The sequence below is a fragment of the Mus caroli genome, unplaced genomic scaffold (assembly GCF_978045245.1).
Source record: "Mus caroli unplaced genomic scaffold, Mus_caroli_1 scaffold_11, whole genome shotgun sequence".
In the NCBI taxonomy this organism is placed as follows: Eukaryota; Metazoa; Chordata; class Mammalia; order Rodentia; family Muridae; genus Mus; species Mus caroli.
Window position 1 is genome coordinate 18,593,324 of NW_028227266.1, and position 20,671 is coordinate 18,613,994.

The window sequence follows — 20,671 nt, forward strand, 5'->3', positions numbered from 1 at the left end:
AAGTTAGCAGAGGTAGGTGAGTTTGAGGTCAGCCTAATCTATATATTAGCAGGTCAGCTAGGCTAAGTAGTGAGTCTGTATGTGTCTCAAAAACACAAACAAACCAAATCCTCAAGTCCAGCAACAGAAAAACAAGCAGCGTGCCCTTTTCTTTTTTGGTTTTTCGAGACAGGGTTTCTCTGTGTAGCCTTGGCTGTCCTGGAATGGAACTCACTTTGTAGACAAGGCTGGCCTCGAACTCAGAAATCCGCCTTCCTCTGCCTCCCGAGTGCTGGGATTAAAGGCGTGCGCCACCACACCCGGCTCAGTGTGCCATTTTTAACACTGGTGACTGTCAGTTTTAAGTTGTTTTGCCAGCTGGATATGCTTCACTGGCTCAGGAAGCAGGTGGCTACATGACAGTTGCTGCATCACCTGTGACAGTGGGAGGTGTCAATCAGGGACATCTGATGTGCTTCTTGTGTGTCCTAAAAGTCTCAGGAGAATTGCATGGTGGGCCATCTCACCGTGCCCTTGGAGTTTATCAGGTGGACATGTGTGGTGCTGATGGCAGCCACTGCTATTTACTCCCCAGCTCATCCTCTGTCAGCAAGAGGTTCAGTGACCTCTGTAGGTATTGTCCTGTCACTCCCTCCTTCTCTGTGTCGCTCCATCGTTCTCTGTGCCCCTGGTGGGGCCTAGTGGGGCTGGAACCAACCTTAAACAAGAGAAAGGAAGCCGGGCGTGGTGGCGCACGCCTTTAATCCCAGCACTCCGGAGGCAGAGGCAGGCGGATTTCTGAGTTCGAGGCCAGCTTGGTCTACAAAGTGAGTTCCAGGACAGCCAGAGCTACACAGAGAAACCCTGTCTCGAAAAACCACAAAAAAAAAAAAAAAAAGAGAAAGGATATGGACAGATGTGTGTAACCTTACTGCAGATGTGGGGACTGAGCACAGTCTAGCCAGTGGTAAAAAGCCCATCCCAGGGGTGGATATAGCTAACTGTGCTATATCCTTGTAGCCCCTCCCCCAGTCACTGTTGAGTTAGTTCATAAAGCTCTCTGAGGAGGATGAGGCCAGCCTGGTTCTCTCGGAGCCTATGGTGAGTGAGACTGTTTTTGTTTTTGTCCATGTATGTCTGTGTGAGGGTGTCATATCCTCTGGAACCTGGAATTACAGACAGTTGTGATTGTATGATTGTAGGTGCTGGGATTTAAGCCTGTGGTCTTTACCACAGAGCCATCTCTGCAGCACCTAGTGCTGAGATCTTTTTTTTTTTTTTTTGGTTTTCCAAGACAGGGTTTCTCTGTATAGCCCTGACTGTCCTGGAACTCACTCTGTAGACCAGGCTGGCCTCGAACTCAGAAATTTGCCTGCCTCTGCCTCCCGAGTGCTGGGATTAAAGGCGTGTGCCACCTCGCCTGGCCAGTGCTGAGATATTAAATAGTTTTCAAGTGAATGAAAATAGAAAGGATGCAAGATCCCAGATACCATACACAATTTCCTCCCTCCCTTCCTCCCTTCTTCCCTTCCCTTCCGTTCTTTCGACAGGGTTTCCAAGTTTCTTTGTGTAGCCCTAGCTGTCCTAGAACTAGCTCTGTAGACATGCTGGTCACAAACTCAGTTTGTCTCTGGGTCTATCTCTGCCTGTGCTGAGATTAAAAGTATGCTTCACCACCACTCAGCACTATACACATTTTTTTTCCTTTTGTTTGTTTATTTGTTTATTTATTTATTACATGTACAGTGTTCTGCCTGCATGTATGCCTGCAGGCCAGAAGAGGGCACCAGATCTCATTATGGATGGTTGTGAGCCACTGTGTACTTTCTGGGAATTGAACTCAAGACCACTGGAAGAACAGCCAATGCTCTTAACTTCTGAGCCATCTCTCCAGCCCTCCATACACAATTTCTAAGTCTAATTTTGTGTGTGTGTGTGTGTGTGTGATTAACTTAATTAAATTTTCTGTATTGAGTTTTTGCTTATGTATGCAAGTGCCCTGGAGGCCAGAAGAGGATATTGGATCCCATGGCGCTAGGGTTACAGGTAGCCCACAGGTGCTGGGAATCTAATTCAGGTCCTCTGCAAGAGCAGCAAGTGGTTTTTGTTTTTGTTTTTTTAATTTATTTTTGTGCTCTTTGCTCACATTATTTTTATAGTTTTGTTTATATCTTTTGGGTCTGGACACTTCTGACCAAACAACAATATCACTTATTTTTCTTTTTTTTTTAATTTACAGCAAGAGTACTTAGTCATTGAGCTATCTTCTCCAGCCCCTTATCTTGTCTCACTGAACCTAGAGTATGCCTATTCTCTCATTTAGGTTGGCTTGTGAGCCCCAAGGTCTTCCTGTCACCTCCCTAAGTGCTGGGATTAGGCTCATGCAACGGTCACCTGGCTTTTTCTTTCTTTCGTTCTTTCTTTCTTTCTTTCTTTCTTTCTTTCTTTCTTTCTTTCTTTCTTTTTTTTGGCACCATGTGTTGTGTGGTGGCCCAGAGGTGGCAATGAACATCTTCCTTAATTTCTGTCTACCGTGTATTTTGAGCTTTTGAAACCAGTCTCTAGCCCCTTGCTGTGGTGGGCACAAGCAGTTAGTATTTACATGGTGCTGGCACTCAGCCATGGTGCTTTTCAGAGGAGGAGCTTCGCGCACTGAACCCCTTTCCAGCCCCTGTTGTTTGTTAGTGCAGCTGGCCCCTCCATGCACTCTTTCTGTCCCTGTGCAGAGTTCCCTTGTTCTTTCCCAGTGTTAGGTAGGCTGCTTGGCTGATGGTGGCTCTGCACACTTTCTGCCTTTTCTGCAGCCTGATGTTTCAGAGGCAGCAGCTAGAGGAGCAAGTGCTGTTTTCTTTTTAGGTCGATTTTATTTGTATGTGTATGCATGTGTCACATGTGCAGGTACCCAAGGAAGCCAGGAGGGTGTCAGAGGTCCTGGAACAGGAGTTGTATAACAGGGTTTGTATGCGTTGGGAACTGAACTCTGGCTTCCTTGAAGAGCTCCAGCCCCCAAGTGATCTTCAAGAGCGGTTTGTTTGTTTGTTTGTTTGTTTGTTTGTTTTCGAGATGGTTTCTCTGTGTAGCCCTGGCTGTCCTGGAACTCACTCTGTAGACCAGGCTGACCTCGAACTCAGAAATCCTCCTGCTTCTGCCTCCCAAGTGCTGGGATTAAAGGCATGCGCCACCACACCCAGCACCTCTTGTATTTTATGTGGTGGTTTAAATGGTCGTGGTTCTCATAACCTCAAGTATTTGAGCCCCAGTTAGTGCTGTCTGGGAGGGCGTAGGAGACACAGCCTTGCTAGAGAAAGTAGCTCAGGTAGGTAGGGATTTAAGAGTGTCTATATAGCCTTACTCTACTTTTTCTTCTTTTTACTTGTGACTGAGGATAGAACCTCACAGCTGCGTGCCACTTGCTGCCATACTTCCACACAGACATGATGGACTCTTAGTCCTTTAGAACCATAAACTGGAGCCGGGTGTGGTGGCGCACGCCTTTAATCCCAGCACTCGGGAGGCAGAGGCAGGCGGATTTCTGAGTTCAAGGCCAGCCTGGTCTACAAAGTGAGTGCCAGGACGGCCAGGGCTACACAGAGAAACCCTGTCTCGAAAAACCAAAAAAAAAAAAAAAAAAAAAAAAAAGGCCTGTGATAACAGGTCTGGTCCTCAAAGGGTGATATTAACCTGGGTGCTGGGACACCCGAGTAACTCTGTCAATGGGAAGTTAAGGGCAGCAGAATCTAGAGTTCCAGCCTGGGCTACACAATAGGATAATTTCTTAAAAAACAAAGTAAAGTCAGTTCAGGAGTATTGTTGAGCAGAGGCTAGAGCAGTCAAATGCCCTTGCTTTCAGCTCATTGACAGAGAAGAAGTTGGCTTGTACTGGGTTTGGGGTTGTTGGAGATGATGAACCAGAGTTTCTGGTGCTGCTGCAGGTTTGACTCAGCTTACCTTGCTCCTCTAGCTACCCGGGAAGTGGAGGATCCCATAGGATTAATGCTTTCTTCAGGTAGCAGGCACCTATAGTTTTGTTTAGTTGACCTAGGCTTCTAGTCATCAGGAATGTTTTCTTTTTTTAATTGAGACAGGGTTTCTTTGTGTAGCCCTGACTATCCTAGAACTAGCTCTGTAGACCAGGCTGACCTTGAAATCAGATCTACCTGCCAGCCTCCCACCCACATACTTTGCTTTTTCTTCTCATTAGCCTAAGAACTGAATGGAAACAGTTTAGACTTGAAATAAAAATGTGTTTTGTCTGCATGGTGTATCTGCGCACCACTTTTGTTACTGGTACCTGTGTGTGGAGGCCAGAAGATAGATATTGGCTCGTCTAGACCTGGAGTTAGAGACAGTTGTTCCCTGCCTTGTGCCTCTGCTCCTGCTCTTCCTCCTGAGCCATCTCTCCAGCCCCAGGAACAGTTTGGACTTTTAATCTGCTATCTAGAAAACTGCTTCCTCCCTTCAGATGAAAAATTTTACTACATTTTTGTTTTGTTTTTCTTTTTTGAACACAGTTTTTCCAGGCTAATATCAAATTGGCTGGGAACCTTGAGACCTCCTGATCTTTATTTATTCTCGGGGTCTCCCCCGGGCAATGAGGCTTGTTTTGGCTGAAGGATTTGTCTTTGTCTCCCAGTCCTGGGATTACAGACATACACAACCATGCCTAGCTTTGTACATGGGTGCTGGGGAGTTGAACTCAGCACTCCATGCTTGTAGAGCCAGTGGGGTTTTTTGTTTGTTTTTGAGAGAAAGTCTCACTGTGTAGCCCTGGCTGGCCTAGCAGTGTTTCATGTTCCCGTTTTGAAGACTTAATTGATAAAATCAGCCATAGAGAAATAAACTGTAGAAAAGCTGGCCTATTAAGTGCTGAGAAGGGTGCTCCAGGAGGCCTAGGCAGCTTCTTGGCCTCGGCACCCCGAGGAACCACCAACCCCTTCCCCCACCCCAGTGGTCAACCCTTGGACCTGTGATAGGCCTGCACCACCATACCCTGATCTGATTTCTCTGCCTGAGATAGAGTTTTCTTCAACCAAATGAAGGCAAGGTTTGGGATCACAAATGACTTTTGATTTCTCTTTTCTCTTTCTGTATCTCTTATCATCAGGAAAGGTAATTTAGCTGGAAGGGAATTGTACCTCAGACCCTGTCTCAAGCTACAGAGTTATAATGCTTTTGGACTGAGTAGCTACAAAGAAATGACTTTCCCACGGTTTAACTTTTTTTGTTGTTGTTAAATATACATGTGTTTGTAGTATGTATATGTGTGAGCTATCTCATGAGCCCTCACAGTTCTTTTTATGGTTTTTCACAAGGGCATGTATGTGCATGTGGAGGCCAGTGGGTAATCTTGGCTGTTGACCTTTGAGAGACGGTCTTTTATTGTTCTGGGGAAAACCTAAGACTTCATGTATGCTATTCATGTGCTGTTCCACTCAATTACACCGGGCCCTGAGTGAGTGAGTTAGTTTCTTTCTACTATAGGATGGGTATCATGGCTCATGATTTTAATCCAGGTGACTCTCTGAAATTCCAGGCTGGTCTGATCTATATAGTAAGACCTTGTCTTAAAAAAATTACAGGGAGCTGGTTTGATGGCTCACTGGGTAAGAGCACTCGACTGCTCTTCTGAAGGTCCGGAGTTCAAATCCCAGCAACCACATGGTGGCTCACAACCATCCATAACGAGATCTGACTCCCTCTTCTTGAGTGTCTGAAGAAAGCTACAGTGTACTTGCATATAATAAAAAAATTACAAAAAAACCCATTTGTGTAACAAAAAAACCCAATGTGTGTGTGTATGTGTTTATACATATATAAATACATATATATTTATTTTTTTCTTTTTCATTGTCTGTGTGTGTATACACTTAAGTTGAATGCCAGTGGAAGTCACAAGAGGATATCAGATTCTCTAGAGCTGGAATTACAGACACACACTAAAAGAAGAAAGTTCCCAGTGTGGGTGCTGGGAACTAAACTCAGATCTTAGAGAAGAGCAGCAAACACTTTTACACTTTTCTTTTCTTTTCTCTTCTTTCTTTTTTTTTTTTTTTTTTTTTTTTGGTTTTTCAAGACAGGGTTTCTCTGTGTAGCCCTGGCTGTCCTGGAACTCACTTTGTAGATCATGCTGGCCTTGAACTCAGAAATCCGCCTGCCTCTGCCTCCCAAGTGCTGGGACTAAAGGCGTGCACCACCACTCCCAGCTCACTTTTCTTTTTCAAAGATTTATTTATTATATATACTGTGTTTTGCCTGCCTGCAGCCAGAAGAGGGCACCAGATCTCTCTATAGATGGTTAGTAACCATGTTACTGGGATTAAACTCAGTACCTCTGGAAGAGCAAGCCCGATCATAACCTCCAAGCCATCATCTCTCTAGCCAGCCCCCTCCCCCTTTTTTCTTTTCTTTTTTTTTGGGGGGGGGGCGGGGTTCGAGACAGGGTTTCTCTGTGTAGCCCTGGCTGTCCTGGAACTCACTTTGTAGACCAGGCTGGCCTAGAACTCAGAAATCCGCCTGCCTCTGCCTCCCGAGTGCTGGGATTAAAGGCGTGCGCCACCACGCCCGGCTTTTTCTTCTTTTTTTTTCTTTTTCTTTTTTTTTTTTTGTGTACCTTTGGCTGTCCTGGAACCTTCTATGTAGACCAGGCTGAATATTGTTGTTGTTGTTTTCATTTTCTTTTGTTGTTGTTTGTTTTTCAAGGCAGGGTTTCTCTGTGTAGCCCTGGCTGTCCTGGAACTCACTCTGTAGACCAGGCTGGCCTCGAACTCAGAAATCCACCTGCCTCTGCCTCCCAAGTGCTGGGATTAAAGGTGTGAGCCACCATTGCCTGGTGACCAGGCTGATCTTGAGCTCACAGAGATCCATCTGCCTGTGCCAGCTGAGTGCTGAGAATAAAGATGTGAGCTACCACACCCACTTGAGCAGCAAACATTCATAGCTGCTGAGCCATTTCTTCAGCCCTCTATATTCTATTTTTATTTTTGTGAGTGTTTTTGCATTTATATACTTTGTATGTAGACCCTGTCTCAAATGTGAGACGCCCAAGATTATATCCTCTGGCCTCCACACACAACATTAATGCCTTTATTTGAGTATGTGCTAGTCCCCAGGCTTGTGTATTGTTGTGGCACACATCTGGAAGAAGACAGACTATAAAATTGGGTTCTCTTCTTTTACCGTGTGGATCCTGGAATTTGAATTCAGATTAGGCTTGGTAGCAAGTGCCTTTACCTGCCGAATCATTTTGCCAGTTCCCTCACCCTAACCCTCATTTTTGAGATCGGCTTTTGCTGTAGCTCTCTGTGTCCAGTATCCTGAATAATGGAATTTCAGGTGTGTGTTACCATGCCTAGCCCTGAATTTGTCTTTTAAATATTAATACATTTATTTATTCTTTTAGTGTGAGTCTGTCTGTGTGTGCGAACGAGTGTATATGTTTGTGTGTGCATGTAGAGGTGAGGCTGGTGTTTTCCTTAGTTATTCTTCACCTTATTATTTGAAGCAGAGTCTCTTAATGGACCTGGAGCGTGTGATCCGCTAGATTGACCAGCCGTCAGGTCCCTAGGTTCTTACTCCTATTGCAAGGGTTGTAGATGGGCACTGTTGTGTTTAGCTTTTACAAGAGTACTGACGATCAAAACTTGGGTTCCTATGCTTAGATGACAGGTATTTTAACCAGTAAACTGCTCCCAGCCCCAAATTTTAACGTTATCTTCATGTCATGGCCTTCTCTGGAAAGGCTGTTGTCCTTTGCTAAGAGATGACTTCTATTGAATTTATGGAGTAGTTTCATGTTGTTTGAGTCTTGGTCTTTCTCTTTCCTTGTTAAATAGGAAGGTCAGACTAACACCCTGCCCCTCAGCGTTTTGTATTGTGATCAGGACGATGGCCTGGAAAAGTGTCAGCCTTGTCCATGGCCTCACCCTCTGAGAGTACACTCTGATCCAATTGATCATCGATTGAGCTTTCTCTCCTTTCTTTCTCTTTCCTTGTTTTGTTTTGTTTTGTTTACTTGTTTAGTTGTGAGATGAGGACTTTATGTCGTCCTGGCTGTTCCGAAACTCTCTATGTAGACCAATCGCTTTGAACTCACATCTGCCTGTTTGCCTTCGGAGTGTTAGAATTAAGGGTAGGAGCGACTGTACCAGACTTGTTTTTGAGATACCTGGTGTTCACTATGTAGTCAAGGTTGACCTTGAACTTCTGGTACCTTGCTTCCTTAATCTCTCTGCTCCCCATTAGAATCTTTTAATGGGCTCATAAAGCCTTACCATCCGTTGGCTCCTGGTTTTTCTGTGCTTCCTAAGGTGATCTCTAGAGTGATGAACTCGATAGGCTTTCAGGGACTTTGATAGCTGTTTAGCCGTCATTTAACTTGTCTTCTTTGGCTGTAGGTTGGTGCTTCAGTGAATCAAGGCCTGAATTCTTGTATGTGGGCAGGATTTTTCTTTTTCTTTGTTTCTTCTTGCCCTCATTCTTTTTTGTTTTTTTAAAAATATTTATTTATTATATTTATATGAGTACACTATAGATGTTTTCAGACATACCAGATTCTATTACAGATAGTTGTGAGCCACCGTGTGGTTGCTGGGAATCCAGAACCTCTAGAAGAGCACTCAGTGCTCTTAACCACTGAGCCATCTCTCCAGTCCTCCTTTTTGTTTTTGTTGTTCTTTTTGTTCTTGTTGTTTTGTTCGTTGTTTGAGACAGGGTCACCATGGTACCCTGGCTGGTCTGGAAGTAAGTCTGTGTAGATCAGGTGGTTTTATACTCAGAGATCCACCTACCTCTGCCTCCACTGCTGGGGTTAAAAGCGTGTGGCACCATGCCTGGACTCAGTTTCTTTAACTGACAAGGTCAGTTAGGATCTGCTCCTCAAGGGTCATGGGCCCTGAGGAGAGAGAACCTCTGGCTCCTCCAGCATACCTTTTGTTGTTGTTTTTTTTTTGTTTGTTTTTTAGTTTTTTGAGACAGGGTTTCTTTGTGTAGCCCTGGCTGTCCTTGAACTCACTTTGTAGACCAGGCTGGCCTTGAACTCAGAAATCTGCCTGCCTCTGCCTCCCAAGTGCTGGGACTAAAGGCGTGGCCCGGCTTTCCAGCCTTCCTTTTACCAGTTGTTTATCTCTATAAGGACAAGTTAAAGACCTTGACTGTGGCTTTGCTTGGAAGTTTTCCCTCCATGTTGATCTACTTCTTTGTGGACTGGACGCTGATTAGCACTCACTGATTGTTTTTGTGTGTCTGTCTGACTGCCTGTAAGTCTGTCTCCATGACCTTCTTGAACAAGAGAACAGATGACTCCACAGTTAAAGGATAATTTGAGAGTTGCCCCACAGTCTCCTGGGGACCTAGTTGATCTTGGAGGTAATGGAGGACATTGTCCCACTGACCACATCAGTGTAGCTTCCTAGAGTGATTATTGGTCAGTTTCCCCATTCTGTCACTTTAACTTCCATGTGATACTTAGATAAGGCTGGACAATACGCAGAAGTAATTTCGTGGTAGTGGTGGGGAGTGAGACAGGATCTCCCTATGCAGTCCTGGCTGGCCTGGAACTAGTATATAGACCAGGATGAATGCAAATTAAGAGATCCTCTGCCTCCCTATTTCTGGGGTCATGGACATGCACCATCATTCCCTGCTTTCTGAGCTGATTTCTTTTCTTGAGATAACATTGTTCTTCCCAAAAAAGAATAAAAGAAAGGTTTGGAATAAGGTTTGGTATCAGGCCTACAAGATGGGGCACAGTGGTCTGGGTGAAACTGACTGACCTTTGGGCCCTTCTTTGCTGTTCTTGACATAACTGAACCCATGTCCCAGATTCTAGGATGACCAGAATTTCTTTCCAACAGGAGACCAGTGCCTGTAGCTCCGGTAAAGATGTCTACTCCAGACCCACCCTTGGGTGGGACTCCTCGGCCTGGTCCTTCCCCAGGCCCTGGTCCTTCACCTGGTGCAATGCTGGGTCCAAGCCCTGGCCCCTCACCAGGTTCTGCCCACAGCATGATGGGGCCAAGCCCAGGACCTCCTTCAGCAGGACATCCCATGCCCACCCAGGGGCCTGGAGGGTACCCCCAGGACAACATGCATCAGATGCACAAGGTAGGCATCCTGTGATCTCAGTCCTGTACTTAGTTCCTGAGACTTGCCTTGGTGTCTCATACAAAGCTGCCAGAGCCTCCGGACATTAGAGGAGAGAGGTCTGTGGAGGTGACTTGGCTTAGTTCAGGGTCCTACCCTAAGGTGTGCTTCTTTGAACAAAGGAATCAGGCTGTTGTCCTGAGCCCGGAGGCTGAGCAGCCATTTCACTGTACATTTCCCATTCTCCCTGTGCTTTCTTTTGTTATAAGGAATTCCCAGAGTCCTCTAAGGACGATCCTCTGGCTGCACTGTTGGCCTTCATACTTGAAGCAGTGGGGAGTATTGAGTCTGCTTCTGAGCGTGTGCCCCAGACTGCCATCTTCCTTTGGTAAATGTGTCAGCATTGCTTTTGCAAGCAAGGCTGCCAAGCAGCAATCCTGTCCTTAGGCCTTGGTGTTCCTCTTAGGACTGGCAGAGTATAATGTCAGCATTTGTCTGGGGTGACCCACAGAGGCTGGGGTGTAAGAAGACATTGGAGGCTGCAGGAGGGTTCACCATAGTGGCATTGCCAGTTGCTCCTCTTCCCTGCAGGGTTGTCCTGTGTTTGCTTCCTACCCCTGCAGGCTTCCAAGTATAGGTTGGGTTCCCTATCCACAAATGAGGAAGGCCCCCACATGCCTGTCTCATTCCTCGGCCTGGCTTGTCCTTGTACTCTGCTTCCAGACATCTCCATCTGGCTCCCCAGTTCTGGACGGTTGTGTCATCTTAGTAGAGTACTTATCTTACTCTTTCCCCTGTGAAGGAAGCTCTGGGTCCCATGTGTGGTTTACAGGGCCCTCAATGTCCGGTAAGCTGCATCTCCTAGCGTTGCTCACACTTTCTACTGCCTCTGACAGGTGCCCGTTGGACACCTACCATGTATCTAGAAATCTGTGTATTGGAGTCCTGGCTGACAACACCTCAGCCTGCACAAAGCGGTGGCCCCACAGGAAGCTGACCCCATATCCCTGTCTCAGCTTCCTGTGTTACAGCTATACCGAGTGTGGCTTTGGTATCACTCTGCTTCATCACATGCTGGCCTGTGAGTTTTTGCAAAGCAGAATGCTCGATAACCAGTCTTAGTTCACAGAAGGGTCTGAGGCAATTTCTCTCAACAGCCACTCTAGTTATTGCCCTGGGAGGCATAGCTACTCCCAACGGTGCCATGTGTCACCTTCCCTCCACATGCCAGCATCCTGCTAACATTGTCCTGTCTCAGTGGTGGGACCGTTGTGTGATAGCCTTTCCTAACCTGGCAGCAGCTGAGGCCTTGAGGACAGTGGGGACATCTCACTCTTGTCCAGTCTTTATATGCAGCAGACCTTTTTACATGTCTGCTTGATTTATGGGCTCCAAGGGTGAGGGCTTCAGCCCTAGGTTTGCAGCGAGTCTCCTTGGCATAAAGTGCAAGGGACCAGGACATCTTTCTTTGTGGTCCTCACTGGCTTGAAAGACAGCTCCACGTCTTCACTGTCTAAGTGATCCGCTTTTCCCGTAGCTTGACTTTGTGTCTGCCTGACACCCAGGTGTGGTGAGGGTGCTCAGAGCTAGTAGCCCTCTGCACCCTTTGTGTGGTTGTCTTTCTCAGCTCTGCTTCTTCCTGAGCTTCCCAGCCGCCTCTTGCTGTCCTTGGCTGACCTGTGTCCTTGTACATCTCACAGCCTATGGAGTCCATGCACGAGAAGGGCATGCCTGATGACCCACGATACAACCAGATGAAAGGGATGGGCATGCGGTCGGGGGCCCACACAGGCATGGCACCTCCACCTAGTCCAATGGACCAGCATTCTCAAGGTACAGTCTGGGTCATTATTTTGTTTCATGTTCATGTGCCTGCTTTCCTCTGCAGATTTCAAGGGCAGGTAGTACATCTGGGCTGTGGGGCGCCTCCCTGTGAGGTGTGGCGTGTGCTCTGATAGTCAGTCTTCTTTCCTTGGAGCAGCCTCAAATACTGAACAGGTGGGACAGAGCTTAGCATGGTAGAGCCTGGAGGCAAGCAATTCCAGTTGTGCCTTAGGACACTGTTTGTTTTAGGCAAGTTGGCTTTTCTACATGGGGATGATTGATATTGTAGATGACTTGTTGAATCCTCCCTGTCACCAGGGTCAGTAAGTAAGTCACTGGGTCCTGGGGTTCACAGGAATAACAATGGAGAAGCCAGAGAGCGGGCTTGATGGAGCCTGGTTTGCAGTTTTCAACTTTTGCATTGATTATCTGTATCCCACTGAAATGTACCCAAACTCATGACCACATTAGCTGCTGGGCTGCGGCTGTGACTCAGCTGCCTCCCTCTGGGTGCTTCTTGTTTGACTCAGGAGAATGATGTTGCCCAGTTACCTCTCCGGGGATGCCAGGTGGGGTGGATGTGATCTAGCAGTCGTAGATGCTGCTGCTGAGTGACCACTGAACTAGTCTTTCCCTGCAGGTTACCCCTCACCCCTCGGCGGCTCTGAACATGCTTCCAGTCCTGTCCCAGCCAGTGGCCCATCTTCAGGCCCCCAGATGTCCTCTGGGCCAGGAGGGGCCCCACTAGATGGTTCTGATCCCCAGGCCTTGGGACAGCAAAACAGAGGCCCAACCCCATTTAACCAGAACCAGCTGCATCAACTCAGAGCTCAGATAATGGCCTACAAGATGTTGGCCAGGGGCCAGCCATTGCCCGACCACCTGCAGATGGCCGTGCAAGGCAAGCGGCCGATGCCTGGAATGCAGCAGCAGATGCCAACACTACCTCCACCCTCAGTGTCCGCCACAGGACCCGGACCCGGCCCTGGCCCTGGCCCTGGCCCTGGCCCAGGACCAGCCCCTCCAAATTACAGTAGACCCCATGGTAAGACCTGCATCCCTGCCCCTGGAGTGGGGAGAATGCTCAATGTGGATGATAATGACAGGCAACCCTGACTCCCAGCTAGTGGTACCTAGGAATGCGGTGATGGTTGGGGTTAGTCTAGATAAATGCCAGTTATCCATCTCTTACTGTGGTGGGTGGGTATGCTCCCTGAGCTGATATGAGCATAGGCCAGCAGGCTTGAACACAGTTGCATTTATGGTGCTTACTTTCCTTCAATGTAGGTATGGGAGGGCCCAACATGCCTCCCCCAGGACCCTCAGGTGTGCCCCCCGGGATGCCTGGTCAGCCGCCTGGAGGGCCTCCCAAACCATGGCCTGAAGGTAAGTTTCTTTTCTGTTGGTGACATGCCTTACCTCTTGTCATAAACCTGAGCTTTGCAGGATTCCAGATATTAGGCTACAGTTTTCACCCCAGAAACCTTGTTTTCTGTGGACCTCTCTAGGGGTTCAACTGGGGTTTGTAGGGTACTTCTTATCTTCCTTGTCTTGTGTGTAGGGATTGTTCTGCAGTCTCCTGCAGGGGATGTGTCTACTAGGGGCTCAACGAGATAACTGGTTATAGCTGTGACCACAGACAAGCTTACTCAGAATAAGGGGCTTCTGAGCTTGGGGGAGGGGGTGTCCAGTATGATATCCTTTTCTCTAGAGAACACCCCCAGTGGAGATAGATAGAGGACAAAATAGTTCAGTATCCTGCCAACTTTGCCAACTTTGCTAACTGCGTGTTGTCTTGGTCTTGTCCTTTCAGAGGTAACTCTGGAAAGTTTAGTTGGATATTTCAAGGTCTTCATTTGGGTTGGAACAGTGGTCCTTGACTGTCTTCTTGGGGTCTGAGGTGGATCATTGTGTATTGAAATCTGGTTTGTTTGGATGTAAACTAGAGTCATTCTCTCCATCTGAGAGGGAAGCTACCCAAGACCCTCAGTAGATACCTGACATGCAGAAGGCAGCAAACCCTATGTATCCCATTTTGTTTTCTTTATACACACTGTTTATCAAACAGAGTAACAAGAACTAATGATAAAACACATTGGCCAAGACAGTGTGCACGGAGCTGCTGTGAGGAAGCAGTTAAAAATTCCAGCAGTACCTGTAATTTTTCCTTCAATATTTTTAGACTGCCATTGACCAAGGGTAATTGAAATGGCAGAGATGAAGCTGCTAAAGGGGAGGGGTGAGCTTCTGTAGAGGAAAGACAGGTCCGCTGTCGCTGTGAAGCCAGGCACAGAGAAAGCAAACACTGGGTGGTTAAGTTGGAGCTATGGGAGAGGTGAGCTGGAGTGTAGGAGTGTGTAGGTTCTGGCCTAGGTGAGAGGTGGCTGGAAGGGCAGTCCTGGGGTTCAGAGGTCAAGCAGCACACTCCTCTTGCCTCTCCAGGACCCATGGCCAATGCTGCTGCCCCCACAAGCACCCCACAGAAGCTGATTCCCCCGCAACCAACAGGCCGCCCTTCACCTGCACCTCCTGCTGTCCCGCCTGCTGCCTCACCTGTAATGCCACCACAAACACAGTCCCCAGGGCAGCCAGCCCAGCCTGCTCCATTGGTGCCACTGCACCAGAAGCAGAGCCGAATCACCCCCATCCAGAAGCCCCGAGGCCTCGACCCTGTGGAGATCCTACAGGAGCGGGAGTACAGGTGAGCACCCTAGTGCTACACTGCCAGTGTTGATTGCCAGGTACAAGGGAATGCTGCAGCATGTCTTCTGGCCACCAAGTGAGGTGATGGCCACCTCTGTGGTGCCTGGCCCCACTCCCTTTCTGCCTTGCACTTGTGCTTTGGCATTGCTGCTTTGCCCTGCCTAATGGGACTGTGAGCCACAAGAGAACAGGCAACTTTTTTGGCCTATTCATTGCGAAGACTCCATATGAGAAACTGCCTTGGCACACATTAGGTGTTTGATCAATAACTATAAGAAGAGAAGAGTAGGGAATTTTTTCCACATAGGGTTACTGGGAGGATTAACCTGTAGACCAAACATTGATGCCCATGGACTTTGCAGATTTCCACAGCCCTGTTTCTCATGCTGAGGCTGGGCTTCCTAATGCCACAGGCCAACTCTCATTGCCCATATGGGATTAGATTCTAGCTAAGTCACTGTTTTAGTTTGCTTTTCTATTACTGTGATAAAACAGCAAAGTAACTTAGAGAGGAAAGGGTTTACTTCGCCATAGATTTCCAGGTAACAGTCCATTACTGCGGGAAGTAACTCAGTCAGGACTGAAGCAGACACTGGAAGCACACTGCTTACTGTCTTGTTGTCCAGCTCATGCTCAGCCAGCTTTCTTAGATAGTTCAGACCTACCTTCCTAAGAATCACGCTGCTAGGGCAGGGCATGGTGGCATATGCCTTTGATCCCAGTTCTCAGGAAGCAGAGGCAGGTGAATCTTCATGAGTTTGAGGCCAGCCTGGTCTTCTAAGCAAGTTCCAGGACAGCCAGGGCTACACAGAGAAATCCTGTCTCAAAAAAATTTTTTTTCATGCTTGCACAGTGGGCTGGTCATCTGATCAAGGCAGTTTTGCAGCTGAGGTTCCCTCTTTCCAGATGACTCAGGGTAGTGTCATCTTGACAGTAAAAGCTAACAGGGGCAGTTGTCAAGTCTTGGGCTTGCTGTGGTCCCAGCAGGCCTGTTCCCAAGAGCACTCTGAGGCTGCTTGCCTCTCTTCTGTATGGTGTCTGGAGTCCTTTTTTGAAGAATCCCCTCTTACAGCTGTGCTGGGTCTGCCTCCTTTCAGGGATAGATTCTTTATAAACTCTAGCTTTAAAGATAGGAACCAGGTGACTTCTTGTAGACAAATAGTTCTCATCACCTTTCTTTCCCGATCTCTGCCCAGGCTTCAGGCTCGAATCGCACACAGAATTCAGGAACTTGAAAATCTCCCTGGGTCCCTGGCTGGGGACCTTCGAACCAAAGCAACCATCGAACTCAAGGCCCTTAGGTTGCTGAACTTCCAGAGGCAGGTGGGTCTGTGGGCCAGGCCTTTGTGTCAATGGGGATGCTGGGGTCCAAGAGTGCTTTGAGGATGTTATCTGGGATGCCTGCATGGTTGGGCCAGTCAGGACTCAGGAGACTTAGTTCACTGTCATGGCCCATGCTGTGGCAAGACTTGGCCTTGCATAGCCTGTGCATTCATGGGTATTGGCTCCTGAGGTTCCAGTTGGCAGCTGAAAGGCTGGGGGCCTGGTGAATCTCTTCCTGAGGGTACTGTGCTTTATGCATCCCCTCAAGAACTGAACGTGTGGGTGTGTAAAAGTCCTGCTCTCTGATGTTCTGTTCTCTGCTCCCCCGACCTGCTGCCTCCCAAGTGTCCTGTACATTCCAGGCAGTTTGTTGTAGGATCATCTGCCCAGCATGTGGTCATCTTTTGTGAGCATCTGTGCCCATCCTGCCTAATGCCAGTGTCTTACTCTCCACCCTAAAGCTGCGCCAGGAGGTGGTGGTGTGCATGCGAAGAGACACGGCCCTAGAGACAGCCCTCAATGCCAAGGCCTACAAGCGCAGCAAACGTCAGTCACTGCGGGAGGCCCGCATCACTGAGAAGCTGGAGAAGCAGCAGAAGATTGAACAGGAGCGCAAGCGCCGCCAGAAGCACCAGGTGCGTTGGCCTTGCGGGGTGTGCTCTGCTGAGTCTGCTGTGGCTTAAGCAGAGTTTTCTGGGCACAGCAGTGTGCCAGTACACAGACGGTAAGAGAAGAAGAGCAGTGATCATACCAGGCAGGCTCAAGAGGTGGGAGAAGGAGCCACCTCAGACAGGAGGGGCTCAGTGAGGTTTCCATGGGGAGGCAGAGCAGGAAGACTTGAGCAAGGGTGCCATGCTGAGGAGGGGCAGTGGCCCTGGAGCTGGAACATGCCCTATGTTTCATCTAGAAACGAGGATGGGGTAGCTGGCAAGTGAACCACAGGGAATGTTTGGGCTTTTGCTCTGAGCAAGGAGAAAGAAACCATAAGAGACTACGATTTTTACAAAGTCCATCAAGGAAATAAAAGTCTGTTGTCAGATAGGCTTGTTAATGAATCAGTCTGCTATACATTTGGGTTTTTTTTTGTTTATTTTTGTTAAGATTTGTTTAGAGTTACGCATTTTTTTTTTTTTACTTGCACATCACATGAATGTGTGGTACCCCAGGAGGTTGGAAGAGAACAGCATCATATTCCCTGGGATTGGAATTAAAGATGGCAGTCAGTGACTATGTAGAGCTGGGAATTGTAGCCATGTTCTCTGCAAGAGCAAAAAATGCTCTTAACCACTCAGGCACCTTCCAGCCTTGGTTTTGTTTGTTTGTTTTTGTTTTGTTTTGTCTTTTTCTGAAACAGAGTCTTGCTAAGTATCCTTGACTGTTGTGGTATTCTCTGTATAACCCAGACTGGCCCCAGACTCAGTAATCCTTGTACCTTAGCTTCCTGCAGGATAGGATTACAGGTAGCACTGTGCTGGGCTTGGTTGCTCATTTATAGTATATACATTTTAAAAACCATGATTGTTGATTCCAGATGTAGTGTAGTTATTCAGAGACTAAGGCAGAAATATAGGTTTAAGGGGAGTCTGAGCCCAAGATGTAGTTCATTGATAGAATACTTGCCCATCTCATACCATACGGTCATAGGTTCAATTTCTAGTTCCACACATAAGAAAATACAAAAAGTCAATGCTCAGTGTTAATCATGGCTAACATTTTGGTAGTTGTCATTTCATTTTCTTTGTGTGTGTATATATTAATGAGATGTTAAATACCGGAGCAGTTAGGATGACTCCGTAGGTAAAAGTTAACTGCCTTCCGTTTCATTGATCTATGATTCATCTGTGCAGTATTTCCCAGTTTCCTACAAATGTTGTCACTGTACCATTATTTGGGACACACCATAACGTCTCTGCTTTCTTGAGGCAGATTCTCACTTACTTAGCTCATGATGTCTTGGAACTGAGTGATCATCCTGCCTCTTACCTTCCAAGTCCCGGGAGGCACTACTGATGGGACCAGAGCTCTATATATACTAGGGAAGTGCTCCTTTGCCTTTAAACAAGCTATGGGTACAGTTTTGCCTCACAGCCCTCAACACTGTCTCTCTGCAGGAGTACCTCAACAGCATTCTGCAGCATGCCAAGGACTTCAGGGAGTATCACAGATCAGTCACAGGCAAACTCCAGAAACTCACCAAGGCTGTGGCCACCTACCATGCCAACACTGAGCGGGAGCAGAAGAAAGAAAATGAGCGCATTGAGAAGGAGCGAATGCGGAGGCTTATGGTACACACTAGCTTTCTTGCTGTTGATCCCTTGTGTGCTGGGTGTGGTGAGTGCTGGGCTGTTCACCCCAGGATTATACATAGATACTTCATGGTTTGGCTTAGAAGTGGAGCTGAAGGAAGAGCCACATGGATTTGGGAGGCAGAGGTCTGGGCCTTCGCCTTCATTCCTCTGGCTATAAGTGCAGGGCCTCATGAGAGCCACAGAAGGTACAGTGAAGACTCTGTCCAGATGATTCCCACTGTCATTTCATCACCATAGAGTTGCTGACTGGATGGATACTGTTACCGCCTCTGAGTTTGTCCCTAGCATGTATACTGGGGACACAGGAGGTAGCAGAATAATCCCTATCTTCATGGGGCTCATGTTTGCCCTTGAAGGAACAAAACAGGGCCAGGCGGTTGTCAGACTGACTTGGAGTAGAAGTTGTTAGTTAGGTGGCTTCATTGCACAAAGGGGAGAAGAAAGGGCCCAAAAAGGAGAGAAAGGCAAGGAAGCAGGACACCAAACGCAAGGTCTACAAGGCCCCCTCTGGGGCCTTAGAACCTCATGGTGCTGGACAGCAGGACACTGAGTCCAAGGGCTTGCATGGTTGGATCAGGTGGGGCCTTGCCAGCCATTGGGGGAACTGGATTACTGAAAGAGTGCCCAGAGAACATTTCGGGTGTGTAGTGGTTTTGTTTTCGTTGAGACAGGGTTTCAGTATAACCCTGGCTGACCTTTATATAAACCAGGCTGTGCTTAAACTCTTTAAGATTCACCTGCTGCTGCTGTTTCCCAAGGGCTGGGATTACAGGCATACATCATGATGCCCAGCTCCAGCTTCCATTTGTTTCTGAAAGGATATAAGGAATTCAAGGCGGAGAATTGAGATGGGCCCAGAACAGGTAGAAAGAAGAGGGTTGAGATTCTTGGTGATAGGGCCCAGATCAGGTACAAAGGTTGGGATTTATGATATGTTTTTTGGACAAAGAGTCTAAAATTCTCCTTGGTGTTTGTTTGTTGAGACAGGGTTTCTCTGTGTAGCCCTGGCTGTCCTGGAACTCACTCTGTAGACCAGGCTGCCCTCAAACTCACAGAGATCTGCCTCTTGAGTATTAGGATTAAAGGCCTGTGCCACTGCTGCCCTTATGGAACTCAACTTATGCCCTATGTGAGTGGCTCATGACAAGACCTGTATTGTCTGGCAGTGCCCTTGAGATTCAGCATGGGGTTGGGCGATGAGAAGAGTAGCATCATGAATGAGCTACAGTCCTCAGGTGTGCACCCCACAAGACTGTGTTTCACCCTGCCTTGGTTTTGTAGGCTGAAGATGAGGAGGGCTACCGCAAACTCATTGACCAGAAGAAGGACAAGCGCCTGGCCTACCTCTTGCAGCAGACAGATGAGTATGTGGCCAACCTCACAGAGCTGGTGCGGCAGCACAAAGCTGCCCAGGTTGCCAAGGAGAAGAAGAAGAAAAAGAAAAAGAAGGTTCGCTGGGCCTGACTAAGTACAGGCACCCCTTGAAATTGGTTTGGCTGTACGCTTAGTGGCTTGGGCCTGTAGTGTCAGGCTGATCGTGTCTCTCTTTATTTGCAGAAGGCAGAAAATGCTGAAGGACAGACACCTGCCATTGGACCAGATGGTGAGGTGAGAAATGGGCATTTCTTACAGAAGTGCTAGCTGGTCCTTTGATACGTGTTTCTTTCAGTTTCTTTAAAAATATTTTAAATGACATTTTTATGTAGTGGGGGCAGTGATGAAGGTTTTGTCTTTCCTTCTGGAATGGCATTCACATACATTTATCCACTAAGTCATTTTCCCAGCCCAGGGTTGAGCTTGAACTTCTGATTATCTTGCTTCTACCTCCCATATTGGACTCAGAAGTGTGGACACTATGCCAGGCTGCTTTCACTTAGTTGTTTGTTGTTTTTTTTTTTTTTTTTTTTTTCCCGAGACAGGACCTGTTTTTTGTTTGTTTGTTTTGTTTTTTTGGTTTTTCGAGACAGGGTTTCTCTGTATAGCCCTGGCTGTCCTGGCACTCACTTTGTAGACCAGGCTGGCCTCGAACTCAGAAATCCGCCTGCCTCTGCCTCCCGAGTCCTGGGATTAAAGGCGTGCGCCACCACGCCCGGCTTATCACAGGCCTTTAATCTCAACACATGGAGCAGCAGTAAGCAGATCTCAAATTAAGAGGCCAGCCCAGCCTGGTCTACATATTGAGACATTCAGGAAAGCAAAAGTAGCACAGGCCCTACCTCAAAAAGAAACAAACAAAACAAACAAACAAACAAAAAACAGATCAGCTTTCGAAGGTTTATTAGTTACTCATTGTTGTGATAAAACACCATGACTATAGACAAGAGACTATATTCCAGTTTATGGTTCTTTTTTTGTTTTGTTTTGTTTTGTTTTTGTTTTTTGAGACAGGGTTTCTCTGTATAGCCCTGGCTGTCCTGGAACTCATTTTGTAGACCAGGCTGGCCTCGAACTCA

At 47.4% G+C, this 20,671-nt stretch overlaps 1 protein-coding gene across 4 annotated transcripts in view; it reads left to right on the top strand.

Annotated features, from left to right (window-relative positions):
• The window catches only part of Smarca4 (SWI/SNF related BAF chromatin remodeling complex subunit ATPase 4), a 90,781-nt gene that overhangs the window by 8,984 nt on the left and 61,126 nt on the right, over positions 1–20,671 (top strand). For all 4 annotated transcript variants that reach the window (XM_021172074.3, XM_085844466.1, XM_021172072.3 and 1 more), the window contains exons 2-11: positions 9,831–10,080; positions 11,760–11,892; positions 12,524–12,928; positions 13,171–13,269; positions 14,326–14,584; positions 15,783–15,909; positions 16,371–16,544; positions 18,021–18,194; positions 19,500–19,667; positions 19,776–19,826. In XM_021172074.3, coding sequence (XP_021027733.1) covers positions 9,859–10,080; positions 11,760–11,892; positions 12,524–12,928; positions 13,171–13,269; positions 14,326–14,584; positions 15,783–15,909; positions 16,371–16,544; positions 18,021–18,194; positions 19,500–19,667; positions 19,776–19,826 — 1,812 coding nt within the window. In that variant the 5' untranslated portion in view covers positions 9,831–9,858. The remainder of the gene's footprint in view (positions 1–9,830; positions 10,081–11,759; positions 11,893–12,523; positions 12,929–13,170; positions 13,270–14,325; positions 14,585–15,782; positions 15,910–16,370; positions 16,545–18,020; positions 18,195–19,499; positions 19,668–19,775; positions 19,827–20,671) is intronic.